Genomic DNA, 12,696 nt, shown 5'->3' with positions numbered 1-12,696 from the left:
TTACAGTTGTCTGGAATGTTCAGCCGCATTGATCTGAAGATTGGTTATCACCAGATCAGAATTCAGCCAGAGGATGTTCACAAAACAGCATTTCGTACCACACTTGGTCTGTACGAGTTTCTTGTATGCCATTTGGGTTAACCAATGCACCTGCCACCTTCAACAGAATGATGGATAGGATTTTTAGGGAGCACCGAGGCTTTGTTGGCACTTTCTTCGATGACATCATCGTGTTCTCTCAGGATGAGGCTGAATATAGGAAGCACGTGGCAATTGTTCTCGAGGAGCTACGGAAGCATAAGTTGCTATCAATGCCAAGAAAAGTGAATTCTTCATGCATGAGATCCATTTTCTCGGGCACGTTGTTTCCAAGGATGGAGTTAGGATGGACCTTGCCAAGGTAGAGGCCATCAGGAATTCGCCACACCTGAAGAACATCCATGAAGTACGCAGCTTTCCGGGCTTGTGCTCGTACTACAAGAGGTTCATTTGGTATTTTGCAGACATGGCATCTCCTCTACACGGCTTACAGAAAAAAGGGGTCACTTTCAGATGGGGTCCCAAAGAGATTGCAGCTTTTGACCTACTGAAGGAGCGACTCTGCTCAGATCCTGTGATTATTTTGCCAGATCTTCGCAAACCCTTCGCTGTCCAAGCGGATGCATGTGGGAACAGCGTAGGAGGGGTACTTATGCAAGATGGAAGAGTCGTGGCATACGAGAGTAGAGTGCTCCAGGATGCTGAAATGAATTTTGGCATCTATGAGAAAGAGATGTTGGCTGTCATCCATGCTCTTTCGACCTGGAAGCATTATCTTTTGGGTGCTGATTATCATGTTCAGACCGATCATCAATCACTGCAATACTTTCTCACACACAGAAAGTTGTCTGAGAAGCATATGAGGTGGGCAAATTTTCTTTCTATGTTTCATTTTCAGATTGTAGAATGTTGTTGCAGATGCACTCTCACACAAGCCCACTCCAGATGCAGTGTCTGTTAACCCACAAGTTTCAGCAATGACCATTGCATATCATGATGAGCTTGATGCCATGAAGGATCAATATGCCAATGATGCTGATTTTTCACGGATTTATGACCAGTTGATTGATGGACAAAGGCATGAGCACTATACTCTCAAAGACGGATTTCTAATGATGCATGGCAGATTGTGTGTCATGAAACAGTTGAGGCCCAAAGTGTTGACAGAGAGTCATGTTCCAACCTATGCAGGACACAGAGGCATTGATGCCAATATCAAAGCTGTGGACCACTATTTCTTTTGGCCATCATTGAGGAAAGATGTCGAGGCATATGTCAGGACATGCATCACCTAAAAAAAGGTGAAATATATCAAGCAGAAGCCGGCTGGACTACTGCAGCCTCTACCTATTCCTGATCCACCTTGGCAGAGCATTGCCATGGATTTTATCTTTGATCTTCCTCATACACCATCTGGACATGATGGGATATGGACCATTATTTGCAGAATCAGCAAGCAGGCCCACTTCATTCCCGTCAGGAAGAAAATTACAGCAGACCAGATGGCCAGACTCTTTATGTCTCATGTGTTTAAACATCACAAGATGCCTCAATCAATTGTCAATGATAGAGACCCGCGGATGACAGTCTTTTCTGGAGAGGTATCTTTGAGAATATGGGTACCACGCTGAATTTCTCATCCTCTTTCCATCCTAAATCTGATGGGCAGTCCGAAGAGGCCAATTCCACTGCCCTTGATCTTCTCAAATGCTATGTTAATCGAAATGGGAGCAATTTTTGCCACTTGTTGAGTTCGCGTACAACAACATTGTACACTCATCCACAGGGAAAACCCCCTTTGAAATTGTGGCAGGAGAACGGAAGGTACCTCCCATTCTGCATACGAAAGAGAAGATTTTTCAAGCGGACAGATTTGTGGAAAGTTTGGATGTTGCTTACCAGAAGGTCAAAACAGCCCTCCAGAAAAGCCAAGAGAAGCACAACCGGGCAGCCGATAAGCATTGCCACGAATTACTCTTGAAAGAGGGCGATTTGGTGCTGCTGCGTTTTCAAAAAGCACGACTCAGGAAGATGAAAGGCAAGACGAAAGTGTACACAAAGCTGAAGATGCGGTATTATGGTCCTTTTCAGGTTTTTGAACGCATTAATGATGTAGCTTACAAGCTGAAGCTACCTGCCACTTGGACCATACACAATGCCTTTGCACGGTGTTGTGCCTGCTGACCTGCTGCATGAGGATCAGCCCAAGGTGGAAGAGTTGGATGAAATTTTGGTTCCGGAACAGATTTTAGCACATATGGAAAGAAAACTGAAAGGTAGAGTTTCCCGTCGCTACCTAGTGAAGTTCAGGAATTATCATGCACTGGATGCGAGATGGATGGAGGAGGGTGACTTGGCAAACTCACCCTCAGATTTTGCAGCTCTACCTCAACGCGTTTCAGCTTGCACCAACTACGGTACAGACTCCTATAGGTTCAGCAGAGCAAAGATCTGGAACATTGCCTGGTGCTTAAGAGGAGGGCAGCACCTCCCCTTGCTTGATTCAGACTACTCATATATCTGGAGATCGCTTGGCAGCACCAATTGTCTCACCCGAGATACTGCTCCCTGCACGTATTTCTGCCGTGAGGTCTCCATGATGGGTGTTCGCGACACTCGACATAGAGGATGCATTGATGTATGGATGGACTCTCGAGCTCTCCTAGCCCATATTATCATTGCAAGTATGGGCTATTTCTGCCTATTTGTACTTTTTCAGTAGCAACCCAGGTAGTTTGCTGTTTTAAGAGGAGGGTATGTCACGAGGACAGGAAAAGTGATGTAAAGTAACTTCGTAACTCAACCTACACTTAACCCGGGGTTAACCATGGTTAAGTGTTGTAATGGTTTGGTCGTGAGGGACTCGCTAGAGGAAGTGCACACCTACTAGAAGTTCCTAAGGGCAAAGTCTAGGTGCACCACTAGGTCCTAGAAGCAAGGCAAAGGCTTTAAAAGAGGGGTCTAAAAGTTGGGCCCAAGGATAACCAACGTTGTCCTTTGTATGGAGGTTAGGACTTTAATGAAGGAGCAAATGGCAAGGAGGTGCCATTTGTCATGCATGTGTATGCATGCCCTTCCCCCACCTTCCATCTCCCTCCCCTCACTCTCCCAGAGGTGTTGCTCGTTTTCAGTTGTTCTTGTGCAGTTTTTGAGTTGTTTGAGCCGTTTTGAGCCTGTTTTTACTGGTCCAAAGCTCGTACGCACTTCTAGAAAGTGCCAGTAGTCAATTTCTGAAATGGACTGTTCAGCTGCCTCCAGCAAGTGCCCAAGGTTGTCTTTTGTTGTGCTAGACCTTTGTGCACATGTTTATGGCTGCATGGTGCCTTCTGGAGCTGTTCTGAAGCTGTTTTGGACCAGTGCAGGCTGCAAGAGGAACTTTCCCTGCTGCTTTTAACACCCCTCTTAGGAGGACTCAGACACAGATCCCGAGGTAATCATTTCGGGACGAATCTGTGGACCATCTTTCCTCTACAGCTCTTTCTTGTTTACCCTCCGCTCTCTACCTTCATTTCTCTCTTCTCCTGATTGCTGGAAGGCACCTGCATCCTGCGGGGATCCTGGATAGAGGATAGGTGCGAGGAAGGAGCTCGCCCCTCTGCCACAGACAGCGAGAGTTGGTTCCAGGTTCTGTTTTTCCTTATTCTTTCTTGCTTTACAGCTTTTTGCAGTGCATGCGTGTTGTGTGCAGTCCTTTCAGGACTCCTACAGGTTCTAGCAAGCACCCAAAGGCAAGGGTGATCCTGTGGAAGGCCTAAGGACAGTGTGGATGCATGTGATAGCCTTGAGGCTGCCTTGAGCTCACTTTGCCAGTGGTTTGGATGCCTGAAAGCCTCTAAGTTGTGTCAGATCAGAAGTGAATGCCTGAGTATGCCTTGCCAGTGGGAATTCTAGTGGTGCACTTGGATTAGATGCCTTGAAGACAAGTAGAGGATTTGCAGAGAGGAACAGTACAGGGTTGAACCCTTGTTGTAAAGCATTTCCATTCGGAAGCATTAAATAAATACCGTAAGGTGCACCAAGGCATTTGGGACCAATGGGTGCACTGTGTACTATTTTCATTGAGCAGGGGCATTCTAGCCTCACCTTTGTTGTTGTTGAAGCTTGTTTCTAAGTTGTGCTAAGTGATTGAAGTGACTGAAGCTTGCATTGTGGCCATTTATGAAGTTTATGATTGAGTAGAAGAAGATCATTGTCCTTTTGTTTATCGAAGGCCGGTTTTAGAAGGTCTCCCAGATGCAACTTGTAATCATTTCACTGTGAAATATAAAGAAATACCCAAAGGGGCGCCACAATGTTTGGGGCCAATCGGGTGCACTTATCTATGTTTGTTGAGCACGGGCATTCTAGCCTCCATCCCTTTTTCAGTGGTTTTGTTTGTGAACAAATGGGTAAATGCCAAATGGTGATCATGCAATGGTTAATGGTTGTGATATATGCTTTGTGAGCTGTAAATAAGTGCTGAAGTGATTAAAGGTTTAGTTCCACTGCCCTCTGAGTGATTAGAGGCCGGTTTCACCATCCTTTTCCCAACCAAGAAACAAAAACAAAAGGAAAAACCAAACCCGAAATAAGGTCAATAAGGAACCCAAGTTTACAATACAACCTTATTCACTGACTTGAGGTGGAGTCACAGAGTGTTCCAAACTTTGGCCGTAGTGATGAGAAGCTTAATTCAGACCTCGTCAAATAGTGATGCTAAGCTGTGCTTATATGATGGTTATAAATTTTGATCTGAAATGCTTGTAGAAAGCGTAGTGAGACCTTCGAACACTGCTCAGGATCAGTAGCTTGACAAATATTTGTGGACCAGGACCTCATGAGGCTATGACTCAGATGTATGTACATGGCCAAGTTTATGACAATAGCTAAGCTCTTACCACAAAACAAGGAACAAGCTACAAGCCCCCACTGAGCTCAAAAGATAAAGCCTCAATATAAATCTGCACAGATGTTCATATGGCCTTTCCTCTTCAGTGACATCAGTGCGGTCACATTTCGAGTGATGCCCTGCACATCTTCCATAACGATATAGGGACTATCAACAAAGGAACTAATGGATTTCACTATAAGCTGCTAAAAGTTTCAAGTGAAAGGATAGAAGAACTTTAATAAGATGACAGCTAGACAGGTATAAACAGCCTCATGGATTTGACTTGGTAGCAGGACAACTGATAGCTTATCACTCCATGAAGTACAAAGGCCTTCTTCACTAATTTCAACCCAGAATTCGTAGACAGCAGTTGAATTTGTCTTTCAAAAATGTTATCACTAAAATGAAAGCATTACCTCTAAGTGAAAGCATTACCTCTACAATGCGTGGTATGAGTTTGAAACGTGAGTCCCGATAAGAATCATCGCCATTGGCAAACCGGTCCAACAAAGAACCTTTACGGATCGGTTTATCAGCTCCAAAGTAAAAGATCAAACTATAATCTGGCGTTGCTGGAACCTGTTGGACAATGCAAGGGGTTGAATCAGCTTTCACAAAGAGCTTTTGAGAAATATTATCAGCATGATAATGATTGGACAGTACTTGGTGGAAGCACCAGCATGTACACATTACGTAAGTCATTGCAAAGCAGATACCAAGTTGCAGCCCAAAGTTTTGATATTCTTTAAAGAAAAATAAAGCAGCAGGCTTCTTGACTAAGGCCATTGTCCTAAACTGATAACCAAAAAAGAAAAATAAAGAAGCAGGGTTCTTGACTAAGGCCATTGTCCTAAACTGAGGACCAAATTAACTGCTTTTAGGATTTTATAGGAAGGCGGGGCTATTATAGCTGAGCCCCTTCATGATTAATTTAGGCCAGATGCCCACGAGCTTGCCATGGTCAGAGGGCTCATAAGTGAATAACAAATCAAAGGCCCATTCCAGAGACTTCAAGAGGTCACAACTCTCAGTCTTTCACTCCAACCATGCTCTCCCTCAAACGACTGTCTCTCAGAATAAGGAGATCCATAAAGGTGAGACGCAATACAGATGGTGGTGGGATTCTCTTCCACCTATCCCTGTAGTTAATACTCCACTGCATCCCTCTTTTCCTAATCTCCATAAATCATTACTTTACAACATAGGCTGCCACATATGTATTGCTGACAGTTGTAAAGTGTTTGAGAAAAAACAATAGTTTACATCCACAAGAAGCATTGACCTTAAAAATATAAAATGTTTAGAGAGAAAACTAAATGAATATATTAAACAGTTGTCAAGCTGTTGACTTAGAGGTAGGCAGTCCTAAAGATGAATTGATAAATCAAAGAACCATGCCTAATCACATTTGGATGATTCATTCTTCTTCATATCACCCCGACTTTCAGTCAGCAGACTGAAAGTCAGACTGGAGGAATGAATAGGGCAACTTAGATACTGATGAGTTTGATTTGCTTGATGGACATCAATGTCTTGTGTTTCATGCCAGTTGGGTGTGATTGTTCAAAGGGATGTTCTGAACAAGGAAATTCCTTAACATCCAAAGGGAAAAAATTCAGACGTAGGACAGAAATCTAGAAGTTTTGGTCAATGTATGTTTCTAAAACCTTAAATTTTACATAGAAATATCTACCGGTAATGGTATTAAGCTCCTCTAGACTCGAAGTTCATCTTACAACCTTTTTTGTCGTATCTAATGGATGTAAACAGGGACTAACGGTAGGCCCCACACCCAGGGTTGAGACCTAAGAGCTAGAAATGGATGGGGTTTCAAAACATTAGACATGGATGTAATAACCATGACAATCAATACAATATGGTCAGGATTACAGCTAGGAGAGCTAGGACAAATGGGACTGTCCTACGCTGTGATTATCTTATTAGCTATGACCGTTTCAATAGGGCTCCAACCACCATGTGGAGTTTATGCACCTACCTTTTGCCATGTGGCACACGTAGGCTTGCATGGTGACAAATGGCAGCATGGTTTGTTTGGGTTGTATTCCTAACCATTAGAAACATTATGAATGTTAGGCTTGGAAAGAGAAGGTGGGATGTAGAGAGAGGAGGTGGGTGGAAAAGAAGGTAGGATGTAGAGAGAGGGTGTGCAAGGACAGGAATTCCATTTCTCAATGAAGGCCAATCACTCATTAGAACACATTTTATAAGATTTTGGCCAAAGCTATCGGTCTACATTTGCAGCCCATTCTTCCAAATCTCATCTAGGATATGCAAATGGGCTTTGTGCAAGGCCAAAGCATTTTCTATAATATTTTCTAATTTTAGGCTATGCAGAGTGGCCAAAGGCTTGCCATTCTACACTTGGACTTCAAGAAAGCATATGACAGAGTACATGTTGGAGAAATCATAGAGTATGTTCTAGTGTGTACTAGAAACTAGTTTTATGAGTGTGAGAGAGTGCCGTGTGGCATATTGGGAGTTATCCCATATACATATGGTACTTGAGTGAGTGTGTGTGTGTGTGTGTGTGTGTGTCCACTCTATATGAGTATTGTACCTCTATACTCCTTTGGGAGCCCTAGGAAGCGGAGCGTAACCGAAAAACGGGGAACATGGTGTGTCGTGTCCATGTCCTGCACTGTAAAGCCATGGTACCAAGGGAAGAGGTACACCATATGCGAGCCAAGGAGGATGGGGCTCTGTTCCACAAGTGTCAAGGCAGTATCGAGGGAGCTGAGCTGGATGAGGAAGACACCTCTTCCATAGATAGTGACCTCCTAAATGTGGTCACCCTCTAGTGCTAAGCTCGCCTGGATTCACTCTCGCACCTGTCGCCTTGAGGGTGTGAGGCCCACAATCGCCTTGTCTTCGAGGGACTGAACTGCTCGCTGTACTTATTGCTTGTCGGCAGCTGGAGAAAAAAGGACCTTAACCGCAGTGGGATTCGAGGGTGCTGCCATAGAGTCCCTCTGGCCAGACCAAAGGTCACCACCAAGATCTTCCTTCTCCTAACAAACACAAATGCTCCTGCTACGAATGAAGGAGAGGAAGAAAGGAGATGAAGAGGCGGAGAGGAGGAGGAGAAGGGACAAGGGGGGATGGAGAAGACGGCGGGGAGGAGGGAGATGGAAAAGGAGCAAGAAGAGGCAGGGGGTGCAGCGGGGAGAGGCGGGGCGGAGAAAGTAGGGGGGGGGGGGGGGATCGGGAGTAGAGGCACAGAGACGGTGAGGAGGAGGCACAGGGGGAGGGGAGGCAGGAGACTGAGGGGGACGGAGATGGAGGCGGGGGCGGAGACGAAGGTGGAGACAAGGAGGGAGGTGAAGGCGGGATGGAGAAGGAGATGGAGGTGGGGAGGAAAGGCGGGATCCAGGTAGGCGGAGGCGAGGGATGGCGGAAGGGTGGAGAGGAGCCAGAGAGGAGTTGGGGTAGAGGCGGAGGCAGAAGGGCAGAGGGGAGGCACAGGCGGAGAGGAGGCGGAAGGGCAGAGAGGAGACAAAGGTGGAGGCAAAAGGGCAAAGGGAGAAGCCAGGCAGGGCGGGCAGCGGGAGCAGCCAATTTAGAGAGGTTCCACTTCATCTGTGGGATCTTGGAAGTATTTCGAAAACATTCCAAATGATCATAGTCTCCAACTAGTAAGTCACCTCAGAGAAAGTGCAAGGAGAATTGAGCACATTAATGCAGCCATACCCTTGGATTGAGTTCATGCAAGTGATGGGTCTCACTCTTGGTCTACTTGGCTTGGGGACCGTACGAGGTCACATATCCCACTTCTTCAGGTCATAGGACTACAACATTCAAATGAGATGCCTTGGTCTTTGATGTACATTGGGTAAGTTGTCCAAGCGTATAGACAATATCCTTGTGTGGATGTTGCATTGCAGCCCTCACGGTTGGGAGGTCATATGGAGCAGTGTTTCTTGGCTAACCTGGATCGCTTTCCCTTGGATGCATGGAGGATTTAAATTTCTGGAGGTGTCCCCATACTATGGGACGCCGGGGAGTGGGCGTGGATAGATGCAGGGCGGCACCGAGAGAAGAGCCTCCCCTTCTTTCACTACACGGTCAATAACATTAGGAAGTTTCAGCTCAACCTTAGAGGCTGGAAGCCCACCAAAGCTCCTCATTGGGAGAATTTTCACATTTCCATTGACTGGCAAAATTACTTTTGGAAGAGACCTCTAGAAATCCCTCAAAAATGAAAAATCATGCTTTTTTTGGCAAAGAGACTGCAGTGACCAATGGAGGTCGATGTTCGGGGCAAACCCTACTTGTATTCATTGCCTTTCTGGTCAAGAGTCTTTCCAAATGACCAACAAATGAACCAGCTACTAGACTGCAGTGAAGCAGGTACTGTCGCACGTGTCAACGCTTGACGAGCTGTTGTACAATAGAGCCGTACAGTTGTACGGATGAATGGCAGACTTGTACAGCTGCTGATTCGAAGCTGATGGGCAGGCAATGGGAGCACGTATGGCAGGTGACTACGCAAATGTATGGAGAAGGAGAATGGTACGGATGGTCTCCAGGCTGGGCTGCACAGGTACACCTGTACGGACAGGTGCGGTAAGCAACTGTACGGCAATAGCGTAGGTACGGTACAGAGAGCTGACGGTGGTACGGCGCAACGATGTACGGGTGACAACGTAGGTACTGCGCTGTACAAACGAAGGTAGTACGACGCTCCAAGCTTCTGCCAACAGGTGCGTACCGCAGTACAGCTGATAGGCGCAAGGTGTACGGCACAAATAAAGGTGACTGGCGAGAGCTGTACAGCAGGAATAGAGATGGCTAGTGAGAGCTATACGGACTGGTTCTCCCAAGCTTGGAATGGAGAGGGTCAAGCTCACAAGCAGGGTAACCTGCTGTGATACCACTGTAGGCTCAAGGAAGCGAAAGGATGCAAAGAGTGGAGCAAGGAGTGAAAGCCGTCACATCAACTATTAGAGAAAGAGAGTACAAAGTACAAATAACAGGGAACCCTAGGACAAAGTGTCCTAGTGGTACCACTAGTACTAGGTGTCATAAGACACTAAAAGTACTAGGTGACCTAAGTGCCGATAACTAAAGCTACATGGCACATACCGGGAGATGATGGCCTACAGACGGTCCCGCAGTCTACCTTGCACGCACATTGGCCAGTATTGGACAGATCCTGTACACAACATAATAGGCCATTCAGGTGAGCATGCAGGGATCTTTCGAGGCAGCTTCTAGAGAAGTGTCTCCTCGTTTTTCTCGGAGTCCTCCGCAGGGTTGAGGTGGCACTTTCAGCCTCAACCTTGGATTTTCTCTAGCTCTCTTACATGAGCTTGAGTCTGCCTTTCAAGATGTTTGTTTTCTCATGCCTTGCAGGATGTTCTTATCCCACGAGCTTTGCTCTTGGAGCTTTTTCCATACTTGATAGAAGTTTTTTTTTTGAAATAAAAAAATGTTTTTAAAACCCCTTGTGCCAGAATTTATCAAGGTGATGTAGATGTTCTCATTACCATCTCCAACCAGCAATGTATGTACAGGTGTATATTCAGAAGATCCCATGAACTTTCACTCTCCCTGCAAATTACTCATTTTTAAAAGGATCTTATGTTACACTTCGGTTTGAATGGCATGACCTTGGAAGGATTGCTCGACAGAATTCTTTACAAAGACTGGTGTGACCTCAGTGTGTAAATTGTTGTGCATATTGGTTTGGTTTTATGTATGAAACCATGACGTGGTTTATGTCTGGTTTGCGGGTTATAGTTTCATACTAAAGGCCAAAGACAATGTTCTGTCAAGGTGCTTGATGGGAGGTGCAAGGGGACTAAGGGCTCCTTAGGTCTCCTTAGGACTATGGATCGTGTTGCCTTGGGGCAGTTAATAAGCATAGAACTTATTAGTAATCTCTTCAGAGGGGTAGTACCCTATGGGGAGAAGTGTAAGGAATGGACACTTGGAAAGATGCCACGTGTGGTAAGGAGCTAATAATGGTTACCCTGTGTAAAGACTTAAAAATAGTGGTGGTCTGGACAGAACTGCAACTGCATCTAAAGCTTGAAAGAGGTTCAGAAAAAATGACAACTCTAATAAATTTATTTCTCAGCTTTTGTACCACGAAAATTGTCCTCGCAGGAAGTCCATAATGCTTCTTCCAGAAGGAAGTCACACTCTCCAGTATACATACCGTGATAGATATACAAACATGCCCCGATCCATTATACATCTAGATGAATCCAGGAACATGCCCAAACTCAACCTCTAAAAATACAACACATAGTGCAGTTTCAATCTCATGATAGTCACTCATAAGATTGAAAACCATAAACTCCATCGCGCATAGCAGGGACTAGCTACTATGACATTCCCATTAACGTCATCAGCGCCCAACAGTGGGGATGTCATAGATGTCAGCACCCAACATGCCCTAATGCATTGTGAAAAAGGAAAGCAAACAACACACTTGTGATAGGCACTCATAATGTTTCATAGCTCCATCACACACATAGTGACTGCCTAAAAGGAAACCCTCGCTCACTTCATCAATGCCAAGGCATTGGTAGTGACCATTGTATAAACATATGCTCGCCTACATCCATGCACTCACACATGCACCTGAGCAAATCTTACGTGAAGGTTTGGTACTGGATTTAGGTAAAATATCCCAACATGAATGGCGAAATTGATCACGTTGAGGACAGTAATTAAGGAGAAGGCTAAGTGTAAAGGCAGCCCAGATCTTTTCATTCAAGCTACAAGTGTTGTGAAGACATTTTACTTGAACTAGTACAAACAATTTCAAGCAAAAAACTTCCTAAGTTTTGTGATAAAGGAACCCACCGCTAGCAACTAAAGAAAGGCATAGTGCTATTAGCAGATCCCAACTTGGATTATATTTCACAAAGCTATTGCAGAAACATATGTCCAAACGCATGTTCATAAATTCCTTCATTAATCTGGATTGAAAGTAATCGTGAGTAATTCACATTGGCATAACCCTTCAATGTAGGTTCTTATTTATGATGCGGAGCTACTTCACTCATTCAACTAGACAACCCATAAAATAGGACACGTTTGCATGTTCCCTGTATTTGACAGACCTTCACTTTGCCAGCATTTTGAATTGCAAATGATAGATAAACTATACAATATAAGATCCACCACTCAATATGTTCTCTAACTAGACCTTTTCATGGCATGATGATGATGGATTTCCTTATTGGAACAAAACAAGTGAAAAGCTTCATATCAAAGCTATATCAGAGAGCAAAGACTGAGGTTCTTGTTTTGGCACCTGTAAATTAATAACCAGGATGAAGGGGAGCCGCTTCCCTTCTTCAGACTGCCAGGTCATTTCCATAACTGAGTTAGAAAAATAATAACATTACACTGACAAAGGGTACTGGAAACACTCTAAAGACTCTAAAGAGTATTGCAACTTTGTCCAAGTAATAAAATTGTTAAGGTCAAGGAATACCACTGTAAAGCACAGAGTAAATTCATGATCTTCCTATGTGGCTCATCTTTCATATTCACACGATGAGGGTGTGCAGTTTGTTGCAAGAAAGAATGTATGCATTTCAAGCTTAACAGAATTGTGGGTTTAGTAAATATCTGAATATCTGAATTTGACCTGAACAAGATAATTCTGGTTTGTTGCAACTAAATCTATCCTCTTCTCACATGTGAGCCAATCCACAGCTAGAAGTTTCAGTAAAGGATTTCCTCCCAGAATCTGAATAAGGAAACCAAATGACGATAGCAATCAGAAAACCTGTGGCTATTTCATTGTA

General features: G+C 44.6%; 1 protein-coding gene across 3 annotated transcripts in view; it reads right to left on the bottom strand.

The window, feature by feature from the left end:
• The window catches only part of LOC147883940 (protein ENHANCED DISEASE RESISTANCE 2-like), a 158,993-nt gene that overhangs the window by 28,063 nt on the left and 118,234 nt on the right, over positions 1 to 12,696 (bottom strand). For 2 of the 3 annotated variants that reach the window (XM_087398449.1, XM_087398450.1), the window contains exons 18-20: positions 12,537 to 12,638; positions 12,198 to 12,245; positions 5,345 to 5,488 (exon numbers count right to left, since the gene is read on the bottom strand). In XM_087398449.1, coding sequence (XP_087254575.1) covers positions 5,345 to 5,488; positions 12,198 to 12,245; positions 12,537 to 12,638 — 294 coding nt within the window. Of the gene's footprint in view, positions 1 to 4,942; positions 5,047 to 5,344; positions 5,489 to 12,197; positions 12,246 to 12,536; positions 12,639 to 12,696 lie in introns of those variants that run through there. The other variant, XM_087398451.1, reaches the window with a different exon arrangement.

This window comes from Dipteris shenzhenensis, chromosome 27, assembly GCF_047967505.1.
Source record: "Dipteris shenzhenensis isolate YYH24624 ecotype China chromosome 27, Dip_SZ_1.0, whole genome shotgun sequence".
NCBI classification, from domain to species: Eukaryota; Viridiplantae; Streptophyta; class Polypodiopsida; order Gleicheniales; family Dipteridaceae; genus Dipteris; species Dipteris shenzhenensis.
Note: the sequence above shows the minus strand (reverse complement) of the source record. Positions and strands in the feature narration are given on the sequence as shown.